This window comes from Sinocyclocheilus rhinocerous, unplaced genomic scaffold, assembly GCF_001515625.1.
Source record: "Sinocyclocheilus rhinocerous isolate Xijiao unplaced genomic scaffold, SAMN03320098_v1.1 scaffold315, whole genome shotgun sequence".
Classification (NCBI taxonomy): Eukaryota; Metazoa; Chordata; class Actinopteri; order Cypriniformes; family Cyprinidae; genus Sinocyclocheilus; species Sinocyclocheilus rhinocerous.
In genome coordinates, this window is record NW_015630423.1 from 243,183 (window position 1) to 254,014 (window position 10,832).

Consider the following 10,832-nt stretch of genomic DNA (forward strand, 5'->3'; position numbering starts at 1 on the left):
ACACACATGCATGTATATATTTAAGAAAAATATGTTATGTTTATAATTTAAATGTATATATTTATATTCATGTAATTTATATTATTTATAAATATATGTAAATATTTTTAAAATATACTGTACGTGTGTGTATTTATATACATAATAAATGTACACAGTACACACACATATATTATGTAAACAAAAACATTTATTTGGGATGCGATTAATCGTTTGACAGCACTATTATTATTACTACTACTATTATTAGAGGTGCATTCTACTGTAAAATATTAGCATAATTCTGTCAATTTCTTCAAGCTAAACCAAATATTTATTATGATGTGTTATCATGAAGACATTTGAGTTTCTGTCTGTACATGATATAAGGATACTGTAGTTTTATCAAATGAAAGTGACTATCATAGTAGCTCTGGAGATTAAGTTTATATGCTCTCTTATAGATGGCAAATGCTGAAAACTATATATTACTTAAAAAATTATTCTGTTAATTACAACCAGAAGTAAAATCAAAATTAGACATGAAAACCTGACCCAAACCTGGCCCACAATCCAAGAGGTTGCCAGGACCCATTGGGCTCAGATCAGGTAACGGAGTTCAAGTATGCTGCTATAGCGATTAGCATGGGGATTCTGGGATGCTGAGCAGCAGAGCACTGAGTGGCATCAGCAATCTGACCCCAAAGCAGCATGGCGTCTCGTTATTTCAACAAAAATCGATAAGATTGAAGGGCATTTTGTGTGTGTATTTGGGAGGGGCCGTTCTCATGCTGCACTGAGCTGGGTTGCCCTTGTCTAACCTTGGTGTTTGTCCCATGAGCAGCTTGCCATCCCATCCCCATGCACCCCAGCCAAAACCTGACAGACAGATCAGAGCATCGATAACAGCCTGCTGCTGTCTCACCATCCCCCACTGGAGCAAACACACACACACACAAAGTTCTGTCCTGTAAAAGGACCTGTAGTCTCCATCATGCATCACAAACATAAAATGCATTTCAACACAAATGCATCAATAAACATACTAACATGTAGAGAGGTATCTCTTTCAATAATTAGTTTTACTCTTGATACAGTGCTGGCCAAAATGATTAGAACACTAGTATTTTCACCAGCCTACAGTACTGTTAAAAGTTTTAGGCACTTACATTTAGTGTAAAAATGCTGTAAAATGAGAATGCTGTCAAAAATAATGTCATAAATATATTTTCTTTATCAATTAACTTCTATTAACTAAATTAAATCAGCATTTGATGTGACCATCCTTTGCGTTTAAAGCAGCTTTTGCCTTTGGCGCACTTGCACACAGTTTCTCAGGTAGCTTTGCAGGTAGGTTTCTTGAAGCGTCTTGAAGACGTTGCCACAGTTCTTCTGGATTTATTCTGTCTAAGTTTGTTCTGTTTCTTCATGTCATTCCAGACAGACTGGATGATGATGAGATCAGATCTCTGTATACAGCTGTATATGTCTGTTGTCAGACAAAAATCTCACTGGATTATTACAATTAATGACAAAATGAATGTTTGGAAATGTAAACTGATATTTCCTACTGACACACTACAGCAACAGATTGAAATAACTTACTTAAAACCATTTTTAGCTGGTGAAAATACTAGCCACCACTGTATATATTATTTGATTTGATTTGATTTATTATTAATTATTATTCAGTTATTTCTACATTTAAGTCATGAAATTTCAAGTCAACTGTATAGATTAGTCAAAGGCTATTATTAAATCAACTATTTTTCCAACTTGATATCTGTGGGGCAAACTGTGATTCAAAAACTAGTAAATTCTAATAAATCTTATTGTAATATCATTTTTAATACTATTATAACATGTATTAATGTTTTGAATTCGTTTTTATTTTAATTGTTAAAATTTAATTTAAGTTTTATTTGTTTTTATACGCTTTTGTCATTTTAAAAATAGATTTACAGTTCTATAAAACTTTAATTCGTTTTTTTGAGTAATTTTAGTACTTCAACTTACTTATTTCAACATTTCAAATTTTCGCTTAAGTTTAAGTTTTTTATCTAATACTTATATTTTATTTAAACTTCATTTTAATTAACAAAATACATTTTTTTTAACATTAACAGCACTAAAATATCAAGACTGGTTAAAAAAAAAACCATACAATGAAAATCAATGGAATAAAATGTCTTTGACTTTGCTAATATAGACAAAAACAGAAACATTCTCAAAAATATCTTTTTTTTTTGTGCTACTCAAAAGAAAGAAAGTCATACATGTTTAGAACGTCATAAGAGTGAGTAAATGATGACAGAGTTTTCATTTTTGGGTGAACTATCCCTTTAAAAAGTGGCACATCTTATCCCACTCTCCCCAATTGTCATACCACCTAGCCCTATTAAAAGGCATGCTTGTTTGGACACACATGAACAAAGATACACACTATTCTTCACGTCAGCACAGTGAGGGCATGACGTATGCTACATTACTCATACAAGCTCTTCAGTAAACACTTGCTGAGAAAATGAAACCTGGAGGTAGACACTTGGGCAGACAGATAAGAGTCACGTCAGGCTTAAGCGCTGAATCATTGTTTTGGCTACACAGAGTCACGGCACTGCAGTCCTCAACTTCAACCAGCAATGTCTGTTTGAAAATCCGCAGACAAAATAACTTACTAGCCTACTCATCAAGGGAATCCCCAAAGCTTCCCAATGGACAAGGTTTGAAATGTTACTGCTTTTCCTTTTTTCTTTAATTTGATGCCAGCTAAATGAATAAAGGGGAAAAATGAATTTTGCGTGTTTATTCACCATGTCGGGCAGACTTTTTTCACCCTAGACTATCAGATAGTTTTGTTTATGTTCAAGTTGTGAGTATATCCTGATAAAACGCGACATGGACAGACATAACAGCACTTTAAACGAACAACAAAAGACACATTTATGAAAGGAAAAGTAGTTGTGCAATATCTATCAATATCAATCATCTGTAAGGCATACAACCATGTAGCATTAAAGTTAACATGAAATGGTGTTCACAACTGACTGTACACCGTACAACTGTAAAACTGGACTTAATTTTATACATTGGGAGTTGCATACCAGAACAAAGCCAGGTGGTTGAAAAATTGGAGGGAAAAATGTTTTCGTCACAAAGACCAATATATTTACTTTTTTTGTGTAAGAAAAAGTAAACATTTGTTTAACTATAAGCCTTTTTTTTGTTTTTTTGGTACACATGTTCACGAGATGATCGAGTTTGACTTTAACGTAAGCACGTTATTGCAAAACTTGCAAATTGAAAAGTATTGTGAAGAAGTGGATGCAGAGAGGACCGTCACTTCTTGCACAAGCTTCACAATGCACACATTTACATGTAAACTCGTCCCTCTCGTGAACGAACATACAACAGCTGGCCTTAACCAATGGTTTGTACTTAAAAAAAGGATATAATTGTAGTATTTTTCTTACATTTATTGGTTTTCTTTATTAGAAAGTGACTCGTCCACTGGGGTCGTATGGATTGCACGATCAACATTTTTACACTTCCATTATATAGAGTATGGACTCACGGAGATGGATTATTTGTTAATAAAAATCTTTCTTTGAGTTCCTATGAACAAATTAAGTAATATACATCTGGGCCCAGTGCTGGGTAGTAACTGATTACATGTAATCTGAATTCCATAATCAGATTCCAAAAATTAAGTACTTATTAAATATATTACATTTTAAAATGCTCATAATCAGATTACTTTTTTATGGATTACATGATTACATTTTATTCACACAATGGCAGTAAATTATTCATAATTTATTGATTCTCCCTAATTATTATTTTTATTTTTCAATTTTTCACATTTTTTTTTCTAAAATTCCTACTGTGTGTCATACCATTTAGCTTGGACTATATTCACAAATATCATGTACATTTGCAAACCATGCTTCTGAATTGGTGGGGGAAGCACCTCTTAAGCAATTAGGCCATGTATGAAACTACAGTTTTCATCATGTCCTTGCACAAAATAATGTTCTTTTTAGCAACGACATATGACCCCTTTAAAAACATTTTTCCTTAAGTAAGTATTTGAAGTAGAATAGTTTGCTCGTGTCTGGGTTTTGGCCTACAAAAATACGTCATTTCTGCAGCACTCTGTGTATGGAAGACCAACATACAACTAAAACTCTGTATCAGACAGCATTGGAGTGACATGAGGAGAGCAGACATCTGTTCTCCGGTGGCCAGACACTTCACTGACACCAATCAATCTGCTGGACTTACACGGACACAGAGGGGTGAGGTCATTGAAAAAATGTGACTTCCACAGTGTGAATATGTACTGTATATGGATTTATTATATGAACTGTGTACAGATGAAATTAGGAACTCACCTAAATATATGAGCTTCTATGTGTACATTCTTTGCATGTAGATGTCTAACTACATGTTTTATACTCTATCCTATGTGCAAAACTAAACAGTGGATTGTGAGAACCAGATTTTAAAGCTTTTTAATGCAAAAATAAGATGATTTCCATGGTAGGACTGCTCAAAAATATAATGGCAGATGGACTAATGTAAAATAATATACTGTATTTCCATTTGCTTTAGCTTGTTTCATTTTTGTTCAAAAATGTGATTTATATTTTTGAAACGAGTCTCACCAAGTCTTCATGCATTTGACCAAAAATTAGTGTTGTTAAACGATTAATCGAGATTAATCGCATCCAAAATAAAAGTTATTGTTTACATAATATATGTGTGTATACTGTGTATATTTATTATATATATATATATATAAATACACACACATACAGTACATATTTTGAAAATATTTCCATGTATATATTTATATTAATATAATTGATGTTATATATAAATATTTTAAATAAACATAAAATTTTTCTTAAATATACACATGTGTGTGTATTTATATATATATATACATAATAAATATACAAAGTACACAAAGATATATTATGTAAACAAAAACTTTTATTTTGGATGCGATTAATCACGATTAGTTGTTTGACAGCACTACCAAAAATACTGTAAAAACAGTAATATTGTACAATATTACTACATTTTGTTTTCTATTTTAATATACTTTAAAATTATAATGTATTATTTTTATTAATTAAGTCATTTTTTCCCTGTAATGACAAAGTTTAATTTTCAGCATCATTACTCCAGTCTTTTGTCACATGATTCTTCAGAAATCGTTATAATATGCTGACTTGCTGCACAAGAAACATTTATTATTATCAACGTTAAACAGTGATGAACAGAAAGTTTAAAGAACAGAATTTATTCGAAATAGTTTTTTTTTGTAATATTATTAATGTCTTTACTATCACTTTTGATCAATTTAATGCTTTGCCTAATAAAAGTATTCATTTGTTTCAAAAATCTATATGAAGAAAAGTATTGTAAAACGATATGTTGACCTCAATTTCACTATTGAAGGCCACATTTTCATTTGATACCCATTGTATTTCATCTGTCATGACTGTTGCGGGACATTTCAGTCATGTGACATAAAATTAGCTACGCTTAATACACATTTCAGCACTCAACCACATAGAATTACAGAATCAGACTCCGTCTATTTGCACTTGACACAATTTTGTTTGATGTGAACCATCACATGTGCAATTCATGTCCCCAAAGCTCCAGCAAACAGACTCGATGCACTGCCGACCGACTATCAATGCTAACTTCCTCTGAGGCAAACTGGTCTCTCCCATTTTTCATGCTCACAGCGCAGCTGACAACTTGATACTTGCTTGGGGAAAAGAGAGGTCGAGCGCAGCATTCATCTGGGGAGGAGAGCTGCTCTGATCTACATTGCAGTTACGGTGTGTGTTTTATTCTCTAGGAGACTGTGGCTGCATCTCATAAAAAATGGTTCTGTTTCAAATCAGCCTTTACTGTTTTGCCAGAGGAGGTAAATGGATGGGAGCACATCATTGGACACAGAGTGATTATATGTATGTATATGTGTGTGTGTGTGTGCGTGCGTGCGTGCGTGCGTGCGTGAGAACACAGAAGGTCATGGGGCGGCTGGGGTCTTTACATCTGGATCTATGAGCAAAAATGTGGTTATTTGCAAAAATGTGGGTTTTGGTGGGTATTTTATGACAAGGGTCATTCTAAAACATTGGTGATATTTGTAGCCTTTGTATATATGATAATTGCGTGCGTGCGTGCGTGTGTGAGAACACAGAAGGTCATGGGGCGGCTGGGGTCTTTACATCTGGATCTATGAGCAAAAATGTGGTTATTTGCAAAAATGTGGGTTTTGGTGGGTATTTTATGACAAGGGTCATTCTAAAACATTGGTGATATTTGTAGCCTTTGTATATATGATAATAGTCAAGATATAGCTGATGATTTACTATGTGATAATGCAGACATATTTCTAAACAAATCAACAAAATCCAGTAACAATTTTTATTACATTTTATAGTATTTTTTATTTTACTAGTATTCATTTAATTATATAATTTTATTAATAAAATTATAAAATGGAAATAAAAGCTACTTTTGTATTTATTCTCAATGATTTTTTTTAGAATTCAGTTTGAAATAAAATAAAATAAAAATAAAGTCATCTTTATTTATATAGTACTTTCAGTTCAAGTTTTGTTTTCATCCGATAATGTCAGTGCAGTCAAAATGCTAAATAAATAGATACAATTAATTAATTAATTAATTCATAACTTGTTATTAATTAAATTATTTTAGTTTTTCTAGTATAAATTTTATTAGATAATTGTGTTAATACAACTATAAAACAGAAACAAAAGCTACTATTTTGTATTTATTCTCTCTGTGTTTAGAATTAATTTTTTATTTAAAAATAAAATCATATTAAATGAAAAAATAAATACGTAAAAACTTAAAATAAAATAAAATAAAATAAAATAATCTCCTTGGCTGGAAAACTGGAAAATACACCCGTTTCACAGAAGGTGAGTAGGCAGGCTGAGGGTGTATTTGTTTGAGTTGTGTGACCCAGAAGTCAAGCACTGCTGGCTGGCCTTGTTGAAAAAGGTCAGATAAGGTTCTCATGCTTTGGTCGGTGACTGCCAAAAACTGTGCATGACTTTCTCATTACCAAGACCGTCGACCTCTATTGCTCATCGAGTGAAAATGTACACACCTCAGTGGGTGGAAACTGATCTTTTCACAAGAGAACATGGAGCAAATAATACAATGACATCTAGGACACTTGATGCAATTAATGTATACCCCCTAAAGACCACGTATCAACCATCATACATCAAAAATACAATGGATAACACAAATCTGTGTGAAATTAGTTCAAGGGAGAATCTTTTTTTAAAAGACACACATTACAGAGAGAACAGTCTGGTACTGCTCTAGATAATAAAGATGATAGATAATTTGAGTGATAACTGTGTTTATTAAAGTTGCCACACCTTTATACCAATACATTTCAATGATGTTGTTCATGAATAGCATCACAAACATCAACTGTTCAGCTCATTTTCAGCCTTTCGGTTTGCTTTTAGCCCCAATTTTCGCACTCCTAACGAATATATCAACATCAAGCTAGATACTTTCAAAAAGCAAAGGCTTCACTGTAAATATCAATCATAAGCTCAGTATGCATTTTTCATGGTGAAACATCCAGATTTGTAAACAAAGTTCTGAATCACACATGTTCAGCCTTCATCAGAAATACAAAAGACTTTATGAGAGAGAACCTAATTAAAGAAGTGTTCACCCAGAAAATAAAACTGTCATCATGTTATAATTGGTAAAAAAAAAAACAGTGTCATCACTGACATCAAACCCGGTGAGTAAATGATAATTAAATATTCATTTTTAGGCAAACCATTCCTTGTGCATATAAATCATGTGTGTGTGTGTGTGAGTGTTTTGAAGAGTAACAGGAAAATGGAAAGCAAGGTTTAACAATCCTGGGAAAAACAAGAAAAAAACAAACAAAAAAAAAAAAAATATATATATATATTAGTGCTGTCAAACGATTAATCATGATTAGTCACATACAAAATAAAAGTTTTTGTTTGCATAATATGTGTGTGTTCTGTGTATATTTATTATGTATATATAAATATACACACATACAGTATATATTTTGAAAATATTTACATGTATTTACATGTCTATGTTTATATTCATATAAATTATATTATATATAAACAACATATTTTTCTGAAATATATACATGCATGTGTGCGTATTAAATGGCGTTTATCGCGTTTTGGAACCAAACTCTTCATATACATATATGTGTGTGTGTGTTTTGAAAAGTTTTTAGACCAATTTAAAGTATTTGAATATATTATTTTTTATATATACATTTTTAATATTAACATTATAATTATTTATGAATATATTATAATTGTGTGTAAATTATAAAATTATTATATAACATACTGTATATTAATATATAGATTTCAGCTTATTTAGAGTTCAGTCTCTTATTTTACAGTAATAAAATTCACTTGAACTAATATAAGCTATATATAAGCTGCAAGATCCCACAATGACAAAGTCCTCTTTATGTCAAAAATGAAATAAACACAAACACAAACACATGCCTGCAATGATGGGCAATATTCCCTCCCTTTCTTTAACAAAACAAAAGGGGAAAAAATCAATAAACCTTTCAGACACTGCATCCATTTGGCAAGGCTGGTCCAGCCCAACTTTCTCAAATGAAAGAGAGAGAGAAAAAAAGGAAAGCAATAAGATATGGCATCAGGTTCCTTGTGATTGTTTTCTATCTGTCGTATCATCAGCTCAGAGAAAAAAATTGCACATTGCTCCAGATGAGAGCACTGTTACTGTAGAACCATAGATAATGGCATATAGTAAATATATTGAATTTGGTTACTGCGTTAACACTGCCTATAGCTGAAGCTAAATTCAACAGAATCTACCCCAAAATGTTGATTTGAATGTTGACATGGTTCTCCTACCGTGATGGTTGTCCTCTGACTGGTTGAATCCGCAGAGCTGGCAGATGGAGCGCACCCAGCGGTTCATCTCCACCTCCGTTTCTGCCACCAGGTAGAAGGTTCTCTCGGCCGTCTTGATGTCGAACACAAAGCTGTCCTGGAACTCTTTGCGTTTGAAGGTGAGGCCGGCGTCCACCTGCTCGCAGCAGTGCAGGTCGATGATGCGAATGGGCTTTTTGGCATGGTCACTCTTGTAGTACTCAAGAACATCCGGGTCTCCGCTCATGCGCCCGCTACGCAGGATAAACCAGCGCTTCTTCCAAGCCTACAGACATAACAATGACAACGATGGAAGGATTTATTAAAGTTAGTGTTATTATTATATATATTAATAACCAACAAGATAGACAGACAGACAGACAGACAGGTAGATAGTAATAAATACAATAAAAACAAATAAATAAAGTAAAAATTACTAATATTGTGAAATATTATTACAATTTAAAATACATGTTTTCTATTTTAATATATTTTACCATGTCATTTATTCCTGTGATGGCAAAGTCAAATTTTCAGTGTCACATGATCCTTCAGAAATCTATATGTCTATCTATATCTATACAAATCTATATATATCCTTCAGTATTCTAATATGCTGATTTGCTTTTTCAGGATTCTTTGATGAATAGAAAATTCGAAAGAACAAAAAATATAAATCTTTTGCATCATTATAAATGTCTTTCCTGTCACATTTGATCGAAATAATGCATCCTATTAATTTCTTTATTTAAAAAAAAACTTTTGGTAGTCTAAGTCCTATATATATATCCTATATCCTATATATATAAAATCAGTTCCATCATTATTTAGTGCACAGTTTTACATTGTATATAATACATGTACAATGACAGTTCAATAATTTTATAACATTTTAAAATTGTTGTTTTATGTTTCACTAATAAATAACAACATCTAGGGTTACGCATGTAAACATGGTTCCCCAAGAGGGAACGAGACGCTGCGCCCCCTAGGGGGCACATTGGGGAATGCCGCCAGCATGACCGGTGTCTGAAGCATGTGTGAAACAACGCCAATCCTATTGGTCCACATGGCCCATGACGTCATAGGCGGGGTGCCCGGAAGTATAAAAGGGTACCTGCTGAATACGTCACCAACTGAAGGAGACGTAAACAGACAGGCCGAAGGCATGGAGAGTGGGCGCAGCGTCTCATTCCCTCTTAGGGAACCATGGTTACATGCGTAACCCGAGACGTTCCCCTCTAGGGAACTCCACACTGCGCCCCCTAGGGGGCACATTGGGGAACGAAATCCAACCATGCTATGCGAGGCGTGTGCCTGTCCACCTGGTGGGAGAGCACCAAGAATGCAACAGACATACGCCAATCCTTTCCTCAGAAAAGGACCAGGCCACTGACACTACGGGCTGCTCAAATAACCTGGCAGAAATGAGGAGACCCGATTAGATCAAGGGGAACACCCCACCCAAGTTAAGAGCACAGCTATCCACAGATAGCTATGCTATGTGAGCAATACTAGCCTGGATACACAAGACCACTGAAGAGGCTAAACTAGAAAGCCTCTAGAGGAGCTCAAGAGATCGCCACTTACATCTCAGGTGATAAAAGTAGCTGCTGAGCTAGAACACAGCTATCCTCATATAGCTATGTCCTAAATGTATTATGAAGGCTTGTAGACCAGAATAACAATCTAGATAGCCTTCCTGCTGAGCTGCCCAGACCACAGAGAGTGTGCTATCTACTTACAACCCTAGCAGGGGAGATAGCACTGTCTAGGCAAGGGATCAAGGAGACCGCTACTTAAAGACCCTAAAAAGGGGAGCAGTCACTGAGCTAGCACATAGATATCCTCAGATAG

General features: G+C 33.8%; 1 protein-coding gene across 2 annotated transcripts in view; it reads right to left on the reverse strand.

Annotated features, from left to right (window-relative positions):
- Window positions 1–10,832, reverse strand: part of LOC107740367 (GRB2-associated-binding protein 2) — a 90,292-nt gene that overhangs the window by 33,531 nt on the left and 45,929 nt on the right. For both annotated transcript variants that reach the window (XM_016552792.1, XM_016552791.1), the window contains exon 2: window positions 8,958–9,261. In XM_016552792.1, the coding sequence (XP_016408278.1) occupies window positions 8,958–9,261 (304 nt within the window). The remainder of the gene's footprint in view (window positions 1–8,957; window positions 9,262–10,832) is intronic.